The 18,043-nt window shown below is 42.6% G+C and overlaps 1 protein-coding gene across 4 annotated transcripts in view; it reads right to left on the minus strand.

The window, feature by feature from the left end:
* Positions 1-1,091: 1,091 nt before the first annotated feature.
* ets1 (v-ets avian erythroblastosis virus E26 oncogene homolog 1) overlaps positions 1,092-18,043 on the minus strand; it is a 35,923-nt gene continuing 18,971 nt past the window's right edge. For 2 of the 4 annotated variants that reach the window (XM_029446618.1, XM_029446621.1), the window contains 7 exons: positions 12,317-12,436; positions 11,501-11,701; positions 11,144-11,221; positions 10,515-10,760; positions 9,080-9,340; positions 4,657-4,775; positions 4,131-4,346 (listed from right to left, as the gene is read on the minus strand). In XM_029446618.1, the coding sequence (XP_029302478.1) occupies positions 4,131-4,346; positions 4,657-4,775; positions 9,080-9,340; positions 10,515-10,760; positions 11,144-11,221; positions 11,501-11,701; positions 12,317-12,436 (1,241 nt within the window). Of the gene's footprint in view, positions 4,347-4,656; positions 4,776-9,079; positions 9,341-10,514; positions 10,761-11,143; positions 11,222-11,500; positions 11,702-12,316; positions 12,437-12,596; positions 14,908-18,043 lie in introns of those variants that run through there. The other 2 variants (XM_029446620.1, XM_029446619.1) reach the window with 2 other exon arrangements.

An 18,043-nucleotide genomic window follows, 5' to 3' on the forward strand; every position in this document is an offset into this window, starting at 1 on the left:
GAAAGGGGGGGTGAAGTGTGTCTGTGGGAGCCAGGTTTGTGTCTGGGTTTGGATGTGGAATAAGGTTTGAGAGGTATCATAATGGTTTGGATTTTGTTCCAGGTCTGTTGTAACATGCACTGTCCTGGCACGTATTTAAAAAAACCTGCCTTGTGATCACGTCTGGTCTGGATCATCAGCCAGGTCGGAGCGAGGGAGGTGGAACAGGAGAAGAACCACCTGTGTAACCTCCGTCTGCCCTCTGCCAAGAACACCACCCACAGGTCCAACAGGAGAATATGGGTCTGATTTTGACAGAGGACGGCTCTATTATGTTTGCTTTGAGGCTACATATAGTAGTAGTATGTACAAAATCACGTGTGCACATTCTGTTTCATGCCATTTATACAGTATGAGACTCTTATGTGCTTATCGTAGCTCGTTTTGTACATTGTAAATGTGTCGTTATTGTAAATGACTCCCAAACTAAATCCACATTTCTACAATTGTGTCTACGTTTAAGATATCTTCTGGTACATTGTGTTTTGTTTCTACATTCGGATTTAGTAAAAACTGAAAAAAACAGGCTTTTGGACATGTATTTTAATCTTAGAGCGCTGCAGCGGGGCCAAACAGCTGTGCTGTTCGGGGCAGCAGGCCACGGCCCTGTATGTTTTCTATCTACAGTGGAATTTATATGAGCCCGGGGTTACAAGCACATGAATGGGCCCCAGTGTGCTGCCTGTTTTGACGTCACCTCATCAGTGCGCATGGGACACACTCATTAAAACTGGGACACTCAATGGCCCGCATGTATATCAAAGGGAACTCGGCTCCCTTTGAAGGAACAGAGTGGTGATTTGAACAATAGACAGATTTGTTTGACTAATTTGCGCCACTTTAAGTTAAAGACTATCGAGGAATCAACTGTTCATTAAAAGCCATATATCTCTATTATCAAAAACTACATTTAATTAATGACGTATTGTATCTGCTCGGTGATTTACGGGTTCTGTAAACACTACATGCTACAGGATTATCTGCAGAGTATAGCATATTTATAATAATGTGCATTCATGATTCAAAACAATAACACCACACACACAAGTATGAAATCTTTGTTCACATATATTTTATAACATTTTGCAGTACATTAAGTACATTTTAGAAATAGAAGCTACAGTTTATAAAACCTTTCCAGCAGAAATCATTGATGGGCCAGCATCAGCCTTTTTTCTCTAGCAGACAGGTCGTATTTTTCTATATATAAAAAATGAATAAAAAACAAAAACAAAACAAATCGCTACATTATTTTGTCCTGCGCTACCTTTAAATTCCCATGAAAGCACCAGCTGTCTGCATCTCTTGTCTTTTATAAAATATAAATTATTGAAAAATATTCAAATGTTTGTGAACTAAATACAATAAAAATGATCTCATAACAAAAATACAGAGACACTATAAAATATACAGAAAAAAACAACAACATCCAAAACAAAACAAGGTTTTCCTTCTGAATCCATTCTGAGATATGCATACGCCACAAACTACTGGTGTGTGTATACACTCGCCCGACTAAGGTTCATTAATACATAAAACCTGCAGTAGATTGTAATCTGTGACATTTGACAATTAGTATATTGTCCTGACAAAATAACTTTCAAAATAGTAACATTTTAGGGAACAGAATGTTTTCTTTTATTAATCTTGTGAGGCCAACCTATACTGACAATATGACCTTTAGCGGGGGGGGGGGGGGGGGGGAAGAGTTCACTTTCTCCAGCGCACTGACAACCATTACAGCTGCGTTTAAACATCTGTAATGCTCTCCAGCATAAAACACTGATATCGTAAAAAATAACCTGAACAAAAACTGGTGTTTTTGAAACCTTGACATCAACATGCAGAGAAGAATGAAAGTACAGTGCAGCTTATTACCAATTAAGTTGTTGAATTACTAGATGACGAGCGTGGGTGAGAGGTTTGTGACTCAGTGCTTGATGATGGCGGACAAGCTTGTTACCAATTAAATATTATGAACATATCCAGCATCTCAGTGGGAAACCTGGATCAGCAAAAGGCTTTTTTTTGTCTCTTTGTCCTAAAGCTCGTGTGCTTTCCAACATATTAACAAAAAGATAAAAGAAAAGTCAACACTTCTTTCTGGTCCCTGTCTTCTGACATTGTGGAGGATACCCGAAAGCACCGTGACCAAAGACCTCACAAGGGTTTTGGTTATTATTCCTGCTTTGTCTCTTGCTTATTTGTGTAATCTGGGTCTCAATAAAGCATTATGAAATACAATCTGTACAAATAGACATCTCAAAAAAAAAAAGCTATTTTCATCCATATGGGTAACATTCAGCCACTGTAAACAATAACATTGTATTTCTAAGATGATATTCAACTTTGGCATTTCCCATAAGGCCAGTGTACAGCCACTGTTCCCACTGTTGGGGGAGGAAACTGCTGCCAAATCTGCTCAAATGTAACCAGTTCAATCTTTATGCACAAGTATGGGTGGAATCATACAACCTAAAAACATTAGATACAAATGTCTGCCACTACTCCTAAATGCCTCTCTTTGCAATGAGGTTGCATTCATGCATCCAACCACCATGATAGTGGAAAATGAAGCACACCACCCCATGTAATGCAAACTTCCAAGCGGCAGTCTTTCATCTTTCAGACCTTTACAAGTATCCACAGATTCCTTTCAGTCACCTTCATCTATCCCGCACAACTTCATATCCTCTCTGCTCAACATTGTTCTATTGCCTGTCCCTTTTTCCTACACTGTACCTTCACATACTGCATCTGCTTCCTTATGGCCAAAAAATGCACGACGTTACAAAAACAAAAAACAAAACAAATATTCGGACATTCTTAGGATTTTGTAAAATCACTCCCTCAACTATTTCACCGTGTGATTTTATTGTATAGACAGACAGACAGACATAAGACTTTTTCAAACACTTCTAAAGCATCGCTAACATGGACAGTGAACCGACAAATAATGCATCTAGTGTGCACATTAAACAACACTTCTTACCAAAGACTCCTGAATTCCCCACATAGATTGTCTACAGTTTGCTAATACTGGTGGTATATGCAAAAAACAAAAATGCATAAGTTTCAGTCATAATACGTGTCTCTAACAAGGTGGCAAATATGTATGTAAAAAGGTAAAAGGTGTCAGTTTCAAATGCAACGGCTACTTTCAGTTGTCTGTCTATCAGACGCTCTTGCTATGAGTAATCTCACCAGGTTCGCAAACCCTACAGAGCACAGGGCCAGTGTCTGTAGTGTTGTCTGATACCAAGTCAGCACATTTCAGTTAAAGGCTCCGACAGAGATCAGAACAGAATCCACTGTAATATCTTCATTGACAACGTAAGAAAATACTCTTTCCGATGTATGCCTAGGTAGGTTAACACGGGGTGTTCCCAACATCACTAATATAATACTGGCACAAGCATACGCTCCTCAAACAACAAATTAGAAACGACGCTTTTTTTTGGTCCAAGCTGAACATTCTCTCTTTGCCGAAGAGAAGACTGAGCATGTATGTAAATATGTCATTATACCTTCCTTAGTTTGATGTTTATGTTTTGGCAACCCTTTTTCTTTTTCTCAGCGGGAACCTACCGCCCGCTCTTCCCCAATAATGAAATGAATCAATTATTTTTTTGCTCTTTCCCTCTCTCTCTCTCTCGGTTGTCTCAGACTTTCCTGTCTTGGTACTCTCGTCCCCCCCTACCCCCCCCCCCCCCCCTCTCCCCCTCCCCCCTGTGCTACTTAGGCAGAACGTAACCTGAACTCTACCTGAAAGCGCTCCATCTGCCTTGAGCTGCTAAATAATACCGGTACATAATCACACATACGCACGCTCACATACACACATGCGCGCACACACATCTCAAATGCAACAGGGTATGAATACAGGCTTTTGGCTTGTGCCTTCTTTTTGAAACGTAGTCTGAGAGACAGGAACTTGAAGTTGACAGAGACCACAGTTAGTCATTAAAAACATTTTTGGTCCCCAAAAAAACGGTTTACCGACTCTATGAAAACAGTTAAGACCACTTTATGAGCCCCCAGTCCTTGCGTCTCCTCTACTTTTGTCTTCCCTTCCCGTTTCTTCTTTGCTTTCACTCGTCTGTATCGGGCTTTACGTCCAACATTGCGTGGAGCTCCTCGGGAGTGTACCCCAGCAGGCTTTTTAAGTCACAGACAAAGCGGTAGACGTAGCGTTTCCCCGATGTCTTATGGATGATGTTCTTGTCATAGTAGTAGCGTAGGCCACGGCTCAGCTTCTCATAGTTCATCTTGGGCTTGTTTTTCCTCTTGCCCCACCTCCGAGCAACCTGAAACAACGCAGGAAATAAGCATGTCAAGATGTGTCATACATAATATATTACAAATGTAGCAAATGACTTTGTTTTTTTTGTAAATCTGGTAATCTGTGAACGTAATCGTGTACATTTCAAGTGCTAAGAGTCATTTTGAAATTAAACACCACTGATGCAAAACTAGCAACCCTTCCAAAAAGATTGATGGAGCCCAACAAGCAATGCAAACATTTTCACAAAGGCAGAAGACATCTTGTTCATCTGGCTAGCTACTTAGGACCTCCCAGCAAGTGTACCGGTGACCAGCAGGGTCACAGCCTCTCACCTCATCTGGGTCAGAAAGCTTGAACTCCCAGCCGTCGCCTGTCCAGCTGATGAAGGACTGGCAAGACTTGTCGGTCAGCAGCTCCAGGAGAAACTGCCACAGCTGGATGGGGCCGCTGCCTGCAGAACAGATGGGAGAGGAGGTGTGAATTTAAAAAAAAAGTAAAAAAAAAAAAAAGCTATTTACATTGAGGAGACACATTGTTTAATGTAGACACTGGTTGCTGTGTGGATTTAATTAGAGAAGTGTGAGGTTGAGGCAAAGATGTCACCATCCAGACTCTGGTGAACTCACTCACTCTATTACTACAATATATATATTTATATATATATATATATATATATATATATACACACAGTGTGGTATTGTGATGGTCAACCCAAGAGTGGGAAAACACATTTTGGCAAGAGGAAGATTTAATAAAAGTGAGAAACATTGTATGAAACTATATGCCATCACTACACTGTTAATGCACAGCAAGGATAAGATGATATTGCAAATCCTTGCAAAGTGAAAGAAGTACACTCCATATCAGAAGGAGGAATATATTGTGTCTATACAGTTCTATTATGTATGACAGTGTTAAATATGCATGCCAATTATTCACTTATGTCTGAAGAGGGACAAAGTAAACCTTCTAATGTGGGTCAGACTGAAGTACAGCAATGGGTCCAAATGTCCTCCTAAATACAACAGTCCCATTCATCATGTATCCCCTTGTCTGGCGGTGGCCCTGTGCAAGTATGTGAATCTAGAGTCAGGACGAGTTCCATACTGATGAAATCACTCGTTTAAAATAAGAGGGGGTGCATTTAGACTTCAGCAACACATCTCCGGGACCCGAACGCAGACTGTGCGTGTGGGAAAGAGACGGTGTTTGCTAAGTCATCTGTAATAGAGCGATGGAATCATAAATAAAGAATATAACGACCTGTTAAAAGTGAAGTTCAGCGCTATTATAAACAGCTTATTACATCTTGTGGAAAAAGGAGGGAAAGCAGAACAAAGATAACCAAAAGAAGAAAAAAAAAGACTGGTCTTGTCTCTTGAACTAGATTCACGGCAGCGCACTTTGATCTTGTGGTTTTTCAGCACATACGCTAAACCACCCACCTTTTGAGGCTTGCATGTTGAAATCACACCTGCCTATGCAGCGCACCGCCTCAGCAAAACAAAAGCTACGCAAAAGTCACCTCTCTCTCTCTCTCTCTCTCTCTCTCTCTCTCTCTGCCTCACAAAACCAAATGCACTTTTATACAACACAAGCAATAGCTTTCAGGGAAACAGACGTGTGGGTTGAACACTCGCAATTGTGCTCGTCAGCTCTCTCTTTGCTCCTGCGAGGATCGGAGAAGGTGCATGACAACAGCCACCAAGACTTTGGAAAATAAGTGGCTGTGCAAACACTGGGTCGCATTCAGACACTACGCTTGGACTCGCATTCCAAATGTCTGCTACTGCAGTAGCGAGCCCACATAGGGGTGACACAGTGCCCGTTTACCAGCTCCATGTGCTCTCACGCCAGAATGTACGAGGCAACCCTTTGACAAAAAAAAAAAAAAGTTTCCAAAAATATGTTACAAGTTTCCATGCACAATGGGCCTCATTGAAAAAGCACAGTGTGGCAAAAGACAGGGTGTGGTGGGGGCTTGCATTCATAGCGGAGTTAAGAATCTGACCCATGGGATGCTAAATGAGTCTTGAGCATATAGCTACGGCAAGAGAGCTGGGTGGTAATTAAGTAAATGTAGAATAATGATTCAAAAAGGTAAACAATTCAAAGATATTCAAATCACCTTTCCCATATTCGAAAAGGTGGAACCAGCTAATGTGTGTTGTAGTGTTTTACCTTAACTTAAATGACTTAAACAACGAGTTTATGAAAATATGTTATGTCCAATGCATGTACTGCGTGCATCAGTATGTTTGCAGCAGAGGAGAGAGAAAGGATCATGATACGGATCGAGAGTTCACCGTGTTGTAAGATAATTGTAACCGTAAAAAAAAGAGGTGTAAAAGGCAAATCGTCACAGGAAACCACTGAGATAGAGCTTGACTTATCTCCCTGCAGCCTTAACAGGCTCCCTGTCAAGTGTCACCTGTCACCCAGCGACTGGAACAGGAAACCGAACAGAGCAAGCCGTCATAAGTACCAATTTGGAATCTTACAAAATGTTTTTTTTTTTTTGGTTGAGGTCTCTCTCTCTCTCTCTCGCTCTCCCTTTCCACTTCTTTGCACACACACACACACACACACACACACACACACACACACACACACACAGACAAATAATGCGTCCATCTTTGAAGCACTACACTCTCCCTACGCTGCTCCTAATAACATCTCGGACTGCAGGCTGCTCAACTTATTTTTTCGCCGTTTAGAAAAGCCCAAAAGTGGGGTACATTAACATGATTATTTTTTCATCTTTCCCTTTGGCCATTGTGTAAAAGCTCAGAGGAAGCACATTCTCCTCAGCAGAGTACACGACTGTGCATTAGGCTGGAAACACTCACCAGGCTTTCACACATGAGCTCTTTGGAGTCATCTATCCTGTCGCAACAACCGATACATGTAAGACGGCGAGATCGAAGCGGTAAATGGAGTCAGAAGGCCGCGGTGTACATTTGAAAAAAGGTTTTTTGAAAGAAGATATTTCCACATGGTTAGCTTTTATATTTTGATATATTACAAATGCTTGTCAAAACTAGCAGATGTGAGAGTAGGTTGTTTAAAAACTCCTCATCAGACTAAATCTCAGAGGGTGTAAGAATCTTTTTTTGTTCATCCAGAAAGCTTTTGTGGTTTTCAGCTGATCCATCAGATTTGTTTTCTTTCCATTTATATTTAGTTTCTTGGTTTAGTCCATTCTTGTCAAACAGGGTGTGTGGAGCAACGCAGACTAATGGCCGCTGGAGGGGCTTTTAGACCATGTCTGACTCTTCATTATTTGATTACATGTGCATTACGACATCTTTCCAACATCATTACGAATGAATGACTCACTGTTCTATAAGCAGCGTTTGAACTAATAACCATACAGATGACCAATTAACTTGTGCATACCAACTTCAGGACAGTCTGTTGAGATCTGATGTGTGCATTGTTAGTGACGTTGAGAAATGTGCTTGGATTTCCCCCTTTTTTTTTTTTTTTTTCCAATGCTGGCAATCTCAAAGCCTTGTGACTATAAATTAAACATGACTGGAAAAGTCCCAAACACGTTGACCTTAAGGAGGCGATTCAACGCTCCTCACAATCCAACTTTTAAACAGCAGTGTGTGTCTACAAAGGTTGAACACACACATGTTCTTATGCAACACGACTTGGAAAGTATTGTTTTCATGTGCTTACATGCACATCCGAGTAAACTGTTAAAAGTTAGACAGTCGTCACATTTAGAGACCAGAAACCGTGACAGATTCTAAAATAGTGCATTTGCTTCAGAAGAGTTTTGCAGATATCTCCACATCTCACTGAACTTAGAGAACATACATAAGCCAGCTCTTTTGAGCGTGTACGAATATGAAAATGCCTTATGGAGATGAAGAGATAATTTGTCTCTGGTGTTATGTGCAGGGGCAGGCATCGTTTCTATGTTTCACCAGCGTTGCTAGGACGACCTAGAAAAAAATAGGTTGAGATGCGGGCTGCAGATAACAAGAAGGTAGATGAGAAGTGGAGACAGAACAAAAGAGTGTGAGAAAGAGAGAAACAAATAGAGAGAAGAAGACGAAGACGAAGAAGAAGAAGAAGAAGAAGAAGAAGAAGAAGAAGAAGAAGAAGAAGAAGAAGAAGAAGAAGAAGAAGAAGAAGAAGAAGAAGAAGAAGAAGAATCTATTTTGCTTCCTGTATTGTGCATGACTCGAGCTACCAGAGTAAAAATGTGTTTTTTTTGGGGGGGGGTTTTGGTCTAAAAGTGATGCATTAAGGCACCCTCACATCTGGGGCTTTTGCAGAGCATCAACAAGTGTGTTACAGCTGCACTGCATCTTATTCCTTGTAAAACTAGTGTCTCTTTACGGTAATGTACAGCAATGATAATGTAAGTGAATGTCAACAAACAGAATCTATTGAAGGGAGAAAAACAAGACTTGACTGATACTGATGGCATGCACATACTATTAGGAATAATCAAAAACATAAATGTATAATAAAACTATAATATATACATCGATAATACAGTTCTACATTCCTTTTATGTGTCCTAGTCTCACAGCTCTGGGATTGTGAACGCTGACCGTCTCACCGGCACACATAAATGGAACAGAGCTATGATTTATGTTAATGGTTACTCTGTGCTTTCCCTGCTGTGACATTTTAAAAATATCCCCTGTGAAAAAGGTCTGTAGAAAGCTGCAGCACTTTTGGAGGCTCTATATAAAATGATAACGTTTAAACTATGACCTTTAGACGTCTTACCCGTGTATCCTGCAAGTGCCGCCGCTGGGATGACGGGTTTATCCTTGCTGAGGTCTGCGCGCTCCCTCACGTAGTCTTTGAAAGTGCCCTTGGGCTTGTGGCTATGCAAGGCAGTGGGGTAGTCTTCTGAGTCGAAGCTGTCGTACGAAGGTACCCGCTGCAGGCTGCTGAACGAGGACTGGCTGCTCCACGACTGGGTCAGTCTGTCGCAGCTTTCAAAGCTCTCGATGCTCTCAAAGGAGTCCTGACCACCGAGCTTACCTGAGAGAGAGAGAGAGAGAGAGAGAGAGATAGAGAGAAAGTTGTTACAAAAGATGAACATCACATTCGAAAAACTCTTGAAAGTGTTCTGTAGAAGTTGACAAAGGAGCAATGTGTATGAAACTGACATAAGCTACACCTTAACAGTAAATTATATATTATTATGTACGGTGCCACGTCTCTCTCCATTTCACACCTCAGTTCCCTTTTACAACCACCATTTGGATTAGATTTTGAATGGAAGACAATCACACAAATTGCCGTGCTATTTTTGGCCTTGGCGAAGATAAGAGGAGCCTTTCAATGGCGAGTCATTATCAAATGACAGATAATGCAGTGCCTCGAAATCTTCCGACTGCTGAAATTGAAGCCACATGTGGATATCAGTTGTGCTACAAAATACTTTCCCACGTTTGGGGAGCACAACTCAACGCTCAAAAGCTCGGTATGTGTGATGCATAAGGATCAGACCTCATGCCTTGCAGGCAAATGCTTAAAGCACGAGCAGGATGCTTGCATACATGGAGTACATGGCTGGTGCTATTCATTTATACAGCTGGGGGATTTGTGAGAAGAAAAAAATCCTAGCTTTATGGCTATAAATGTAAACCATGCTGCTAATTCCTCTGTAAACTATCACTGGGAGAGAAAACAAGCCTGCGCACTCAGACAAGCAAACAGTTTCATGAGAAAACCCCACGCTTCGCTCGCTGAGGATGACACCTCTATCTCCTTACTCAGAAGTCGAGGAAAAGAGGCCAACAGAAACAAGAAGAAAAATAAGGTTATACCACTGAACTGCTTTACATAAAGGACGGGCTGCGAGAAGAGAACACGTTGTGGCTTTGCTTCGTGTATCACTCTGACAAAAACAATGGAGTTTTCTTTTTTTTTTTCCCCAACCCCAGACTAGAGTGCATGAGGCGGGTTAGCTTGAACCACAAACCAACCAGAGGGCCTGCTTTTCTTCTCTTCTAATATACGCACGCTGATGTGGCATGACAAGATTCTGCTATCCTCAGCACAATCACACGCACACAGACACCCACACAAAGAGCATTTACCTGCACTCGCACGCGGACACAGTTATCGCAACACATCCAAACAAACTAAAACAAATTAAGCTAATTCTTCACCGCATAATAATCTCAACATCTAGTGCGTGACCGCTCACCTCTGCTGAGGCGTCCCACGCACATGTTGTCCGGGGACACCACCTCCTGTTTGACAGTAAAGTAGTCCCCCTGCAGCGGGTTGAGGGGCGTGTCCCGTAGGATGACAGCGGGGTATTCACTCTCATACTTGAGCGTCAGCAATTCCTCCGAGCTGATGGGATGAAGTGTCTGGTAAGACTCCGTGATGAAGCCGGGCTCTGAGTATTCAGAAGGAGGGACACATTGAGCATGCTCGACACCGTAGCCTGGAGACACAAAGGGAAATGAGTGTGGATAGAAAGCAGAGATTGGAAGGCAAGGAGCAAAGCAGAGGAGGAAGATCAATCTTAGAAAGAGCGGAGTCACGATCCATCTTGTGCTGAACTGCTGCCCAAATGCTTAGTGTATGAATAGTCCATAACAAAACTTAGCCCTGAGTGCAGAAGATGAGTCTTGTACATTTGAGGCCAGATTATTGATTAGTCATGTACCTAGCTTTAGCAACACATGCATTGATGCCATATTATTTCATATTGGATCTAAACTAAATCCCTGAACTATTTTATTCACAACAATAAACCACTCCTCTTTTTCCATTCATATTTTAGGCACGCATCTTGTGCTATTACGCGGAGTGATTAGTACTTACTGACAAAGTAGTCTGAGGTATAACGGGATTCCTGGAAGTTGGAGGTCAGTCCATTGATGGGGTAATGCTTTGCATCCTCTTCATGAAAAATAGATCGAGAACGAGAGTCAGTGACCTCGCCATTGATTTCATGTATCGTGTAACTGCATCCAGCATTATAAAAAATTAATGACAAGAGCTAAATTATGTCTTCCTGTTTGGCTCCTGTTACTATAGCAAATGCCAACAGTGTACTAAATTGGTACAAGCAGTGATATGACCCTGTGTGGTGAGAGTTTGTCTTCTAATAATACACATAAATGGCAAAAACAATAAAACAAAAAAACAGGATTTGAACTTCAGAGCAAAGCTTCTTACCTTTCTGAAGCATTTCTAAATGTTCCCAAAGGATGTCACCCACAAAGTCAGGTGCTAAGTCCAGGAAACGCTCCTTCCCCATCGCGCACAAACTGGCTCCGTTCATGCAGAACTTGTCAAAATCCACATTCTTCAGACTGAACTCGTTCACTGTCCACGTTAGCCACTCAGCCACGTGGTTTTCTGTCCACTGTCTGGGATCTGAAGAGGAAACACAATTGGTCATTGTTATACTCACTGTTAAAATAGACCTAAAGTATTTGTGCAATGTTCAGTTCTTTTGTTAAAGTAACACGACGTTGAACTCTATGAACTGCAGCACACATTCTGTATTTTGCTCCGTTTCCACTGTGAGAAAATGTAGATCTTTGGTTATGCAGCCAAACTTTCACACTTGCCTTTGTGGTAAATGTATTTCCACATAACAAGTCAATCACAAACAAACAGGGAGGCAGCGGTGGATGTAAACAGCGGCGGTAATGACAAGTTTCCAGATATAATACGATTACATGCTAAGAGTCCTGCTGTTTCCAAACTGCTTGGAGAGGCTCTGTGGTCGACGTTATTTTACTGTCTGTCTGGAGATTCTGTGGATGCTGCAGTCAGACAGTCTGCCCCGACTGACATGTATGTAATGTAAGGCCATTTCTGGAATAACTGGGTGTCTCCTCATCTTCAGTGCTTCTAAGAGATGCCTTTACTGATTTAATGATCTACAGTAATGCTCGACATGTGACACGTGGAAGTTACTTAGAACATTAGATTTCCCCAATGAAAATGTTAAGAGGAGCTTAAAAGAAAACAAACAGTCTTTACCTTTGGGAATACCCAGTCGTTGCTGTTCCTTTGTGAAGCCACTGAAGGTGGCCTTCAGAGCCTGGGACATCATCTCTTTACTTCCTGGAGTTAACAGGGGGACATCTCCACACTCCGGATCTGCCAAACACAAAGAACATTGATATTATTTTGAGTAATAATCAATATCTTTTTTCATTTGGGATTGCAATTACTAATATTATGTACTGCTTTAATTATTATCGACAGCCAAAGCGATGAGAATGCATCCTGTTCTGTATTTCACACCGATAAAACTTACTGAATGGAAAAGTCCAGAGAAGGAGGTGGGAAAGAGAGACTTGTGAATGTTGTTGAGTTAGATATTCACACGGCACACACACATGCTCCAAACGTACACACACATACACACGCACAAACAAAATCAACACAGTTGTATTCGTGATCATCAACACGGCTCAACAATTACATCCCGTCTAGACAGACAGTGTCTCTGCGTCTGCTCCGACCTATTTAAACAAGAGCCGTCACACCGTCGGATCTGACATGTTTACAAACAGAGGTAACACTGCGTGTGCAATGATTTGCACAATGACACACACGTGCATGTCAGGCCGAATAGCACAAATATACTTTAGTGTGTGATGAGTTGGGACAGTTCAGAGAATGTCTTTCAACCACGTTTCTTTTTGAAAATTGTCTACAGGCAAATCCAACTCACCTGGCATTGAAAAAAAAACCACACACGTTTATCTGAGAGCACTACAAACACTAACCTCTCTCCTACCCGCACATCCTGGGTGGGAGCGCCGAGCCTGGTGCCCATAAGTGACACCATGACCCCTGCTAGCCCTCCTACCATGTTGCCCTGACACAGTGGGCCTACTGTCACCGGACCAAGCATGGGGTCAAACATTCTGAGAGGTCAAGGGTCGAGGGATGAGGTGATGATGTCACTGTGGCTGCTGGCGGGTGGCTAGGAGAGTTCGGGGGGTGGGCTGTCTCGCGGGTATCAGTCACACACACTGGGCTTACTGTTCTCTGCTCACAGCCAGTGGGCACCCAGTGCGGAACAGAGCTCCCTTTGATGGCTTTAAACAGTGCCTGATGACTCGCACTCATCTAATTAGATTGACCAGGCTGCAGAAGTGTGGGACGAGGGGGCAAAGCAGGGGAGATAATGAGGGGAGAAGGGGAAAGACCCCCGGGGCCACTAACACTAGAATGGACTACTAAAAACTAATCTGGCCAAGACTCAACGAATGACTCGTAAATAGACATGAAAGGCCTTATAGAGTTCCAATTAACTGACACGTCTTTATCATTTAAATCGGCAAAGCGCCAACACTCTTTCACGCCAAAGAAAGACATATATAATGATCTGTTAAGAGTCTGGAGTATATAATAGAATTAAGAATAAAGTGTGTGAGGGTCAAATTTCAACATCGTGGGTCTTCAGCGGGGTGAAGGTGCACACAAAATCATGGGTTCAATCAGGCTTTGATTTTTGCGGCATGTCTTTCTCTTTAGCTCATCCCTTTTGTCTGTCTCCATTTGTGCGTCGATTAAAGTCGTTAAAACCCAGATCACACAAGGCTTGGCTCGAAGGCAAAATCATGATGAGGAAGAGTTGTGTCACTCCTCTCACAGCGCCGCCATTCGTCGAGCCCAGATGTTCTGGCATCTCCACTGGCTGGCGGTTTTATCTGCCAGTAGTACACTGGGGCAACATACAGTTCATGCTTGTTTTCACCACTCGCTGACGTCTCGACCTCGTCTGGAATGCACAGCAGCTGTCCCTCCTTCGCCAATGTAACCAATGTCTGTCTGGTTGTTTGTAAAATTAGGTCTTCTAGTTTCTTTTTTCTGTCTATTTTCTCTCCCTAAAGAAAGAAGTCTCACAACAGGCCAGAGACAGGGGGACACAGACAAGAGCTCTTTGCTTTTACATGTGATTCAATTAGGCCTGTAATAATATATTGCTCTCTGTTACACTGATGAACACAGAAAGTTATTCATTCAAGTCAGAAGTAAAAGAAAGGTTGAAGGGCTGAGGATAAAGATTGTTTTACAGGCTCGTCTAAGAACCTAGGTTCAACTATAGTCAGACACAGTTTGCACATCAAAATAAATAGCGTCGTTGCACAATGAGTGTAAGGCCAGAGCGAGCCGTCTTTGTGTACGAGTTGCCCCTGACATGAAGGTTGTCTAGGCCTCTGCTGAGCTCATTTTTCTTTTTATTAGTGTTGGTAGTGCAAAAAACGTCCATGCTGCAAAAGGCTGCAAACTGAGATGGGACTGGGGCTCAGACAGTCTGCGCTTTGATGTGAAGGCAGGGGCGAAATGTGGCAGTTTATTTAAGCAGGATCGAGTGGAGTTTGTCTGCACTTTCGAACCGTTTATGCCCCTCCCTCTCCATGGCTTTTATCACCCCAGCCCCAGCCTGTGCTTGCCCACACAGACTTGAATCCACTTTAGCACTAAATCCTCCATCAAAGACACTCAACACCATCGTGTATGAGAACTACCATTAGGCACTCTAAAGAGAGAAATATGTGAACCATGATTATAGAGCAGATTAGAATGTGAAACGCAATTTGTGTGATTTCTTTTGTTTTTATTTTGTAATTACGCATTTCTCCTGTTTAAGTGGGATTTCTGTTTACCGCCTTGCAGCAATTCAAAGCACAAGAAATGTATTCTGAATTTGGACAGTATAGCCGTTTCTACAGAGACAAATTGCACCTTCAACAAACATTTACTTTCTTAATAGTAAGTTAAATGTATGTTCATTGCTTTGTTGTTTTGTTTTGAAATCTTAGAAAGGCTGAATAAGGCTGAAAGACAAATAAAAGAGCTGAAAGACAAATAAAAGATCTAAAAGTGCAATGATAATAGATCAGCCTGCATGGTGAGTGATGAAAGTTATCTGCGGCAGAGCTAATGTACAATGTGCATCCATTAGCGAGAGAGGCAAGCTTGGATATAGACAATCTCTAGTAAATGATGAAGTCTTGATAGGATTTCAATGCCTGTGAGTCCCATTAGATACAGAATGGTCAGTATGTACTGAGAGTTAGAGCATCCACAAGTCATCACTTTCCACATTAGATGGTGTGGGTCTGTCCGCAGAATGAGTCCCATCCACTTAGCTCACGAAATGTGGGAGTGGGTGTAAATCACAGGCAACGTTAGAGTATTTCACCAACAGCTAACAAAAGTAAAAAAAAAACAGCATCTGGAGTGAAAAGTATAAAATGAAACCAAATTCTCCTAATGATGTAAAAGGAATAATAAGTCTGTCTATTCTAAGAATCACTGATGAAGTGAGACTGATGTTTAGTCTGGAATGTACAGTAAAAGGTATTGATTAGCCACTCCCATCTTGCCATGATATGAGTAATGGACAGGCTGCTGAGTGCGACAAGCATATTTTCCCCAAAGGATTCTCACTGACAGCCTGTGCACCTTCAGTGTTCTGCCCCTGTGACCAAGCCCTGACTAAACCTTAGACGAAGGACCCGTTCGGCACCATAGGCTGTTAAACTGACACACATAAGAACACACACACACATGAACCAAATTAGCAGCCTTCTTCGACTGTGTGGGCGTGAAATTGGGATTTTTGAGACAGGGTCCAAAGTCTATGGGGCTGGAACAGACATGGCTGGGCAGGGCAGGGCAGGGCAGGGCTGGGGAAGATAGCAAGGGAACATCCCGGGTGGGTGAGGGGTGACCAAGTACGGGGGGGGGGGGGGGGATGAGGGGATGAGTCAGGCCTGTAATATGAGCCCATCACAGGACAAGAGAACCGGGGGCGGGCACAGTAGGGAGAGAGAGGGGCTGAAGAATGAATGGAAGGTCTCATAATGCTCCCTCTCTTCTCCTTGTCTCTGGAGTGACATCACAGTGGGATCAGTGCCATCTCCCAGCCTCTGGCGGAGACTTGGTTCATTCATAAAGCCTGGACTGCTGCCTCCGCTCAGAATGATGCAACGATACGAGCAAAGCAGGCAACCAGACCCAACAAATAAGGGACAATATGCTTTCTATCATGTGATTGAGCTATAAATAGCTCTATAGAGTTTATCCAATGAGTGGGTGTGTGTTGGCGTGAGGAAAGAAGAAGAAGAAAAAAGAAAATGAGAATGACATCTGAAAGGCCATTCAAAGATGTTTTTTTGAAAAGTGAAAAATGTTAGGGTCAAATAGTAAGTTATTTATATCCGTGTCAAAGCATGTGGTACTTCTCTATGCCCGTCTGTAGCTGAGTGTATAGTGGGCTTTATTTAAATCAGCAAAAGAGTTTATTTCCTGTGGCTAAGTTGCCATTTCCTGTGGGAAGTGAGGTGAATTGTGGGTTCAGGTAAAGGTCATACCCTCCCAGAATATCCCTACATGCATACAGGTACATATCAGCGGGGTCACCACAGTGCAGGGGAAAAAGAGAGGAGGTCTTGGGTACCTGCCAAGGGATTAAAATCATCTCTTTAAAAAAGGCAGACCAGTCTACCCACAGCAGACCAGAGGTGGCAGTGGTATCTGAGAGAGCCTTTGATGGAGATCCGTATCTGGATCCCTGATCTGAGAACGCGGAGTCATAATCCCGACCAACATGAAGGGGTCCCATTCAGTGCCACGGGCTGATAAAGTGGTGGCTGAGGGTGGCAGTCTGGTTTTGAGAGGGCCGCTTGTTCAGCCAGCCGCTCCGCTGTTTAGATTTCCATCTCAATGCCAAGGATCAGGAATAGATGTGTAGGCCTGGCTCAAGCCAAAGTTGAGAAGCCAGACCAGACCTAGACCCATGCCTGCTCCATCACAGTGCTAACCAAAAGAGATCCAACGCACAAACCAGGACCATCCCACCATCACAGACAACAGTGCTGAAAACTAGTTTTATTCTTAGGTCACCACTGACTTCTGGCTGCCCTGTTGAATCACAAGCCTGTGGTGGTGTTAAGCAGCTGTACGGAACGAGGCCACTTCTGCTGACATCTGTCTTTGGCCATGAAACTAGAGTTGTCCAGGATCATCCCCACCACAGACATAGCGGCTACTGAAGCAGACAATAAGTGAGACTAATACCCCGTAGCTGCTTTGCTGTCTTTCTTTCTTCCACTCCCTCCATCTCTGAAATCATATTAGCTTATGATTTGAAAGTGCATTACTTCTACTCTTTACGCCGAAGTCTCAGTGCTTGATAGGACATTACCTCTAAGTTTGAAACGATACGCGCCATCACCAACAGACGCTAAACATATTTTTGCTAAAAGCTTGATGGAAAGTTTTTCCTTTGCAGAAGAACGAGGGAAACAGCGACAAGGCGCTTTCAGCAATGTGTTCTCCTTGTTGCTTATTACTACACGCTTTGTTGCTCTGTAGTCTTGAGTGGTGTGAAAAGGCATGTTTCTTTTAGATATGCCTCAAGTATTAAAAAGGTTGAGCAACACTAATGTACTTCTCACAACAGCTCATTGCACAACATGCAGGTTCTGTATTGCTTTGAGAAGGCAGACTAACTAATATTAGGAAAAAGCTAAAAACCCAGCATGCACTAAAGCAGACAGTAGAGATCTGACAAATCTCACACAACTTGAAGATTTTCCATGAACTCCATAAGTTAAATATTTATATTGAAAGCACTACTTTGTCCAAAAAGGATTTGAGGGTCTTGTTTTATCCAGCAGTGGTGAGAAAGGGGAACTGACAGGCAAGCACTGTACTCCGTGCAGATGGTGCTAGCCTAGC

The sequence above is a fragment of the Cottoperca gobio genome, chromosome 13, assembly GCF_900634415.1.
Source record: "Cottoperca gobio chromosome 13, fCotGob3.1, whole genome shotgun sequence".
Classification (NCBI taxonomy): domain Eukaryota; kingdom Metazoa; phylum Chordata; class Actinopteri; order Perciformes; family Bovichtidae; genus Cottoperca; species Cottoperca gobio.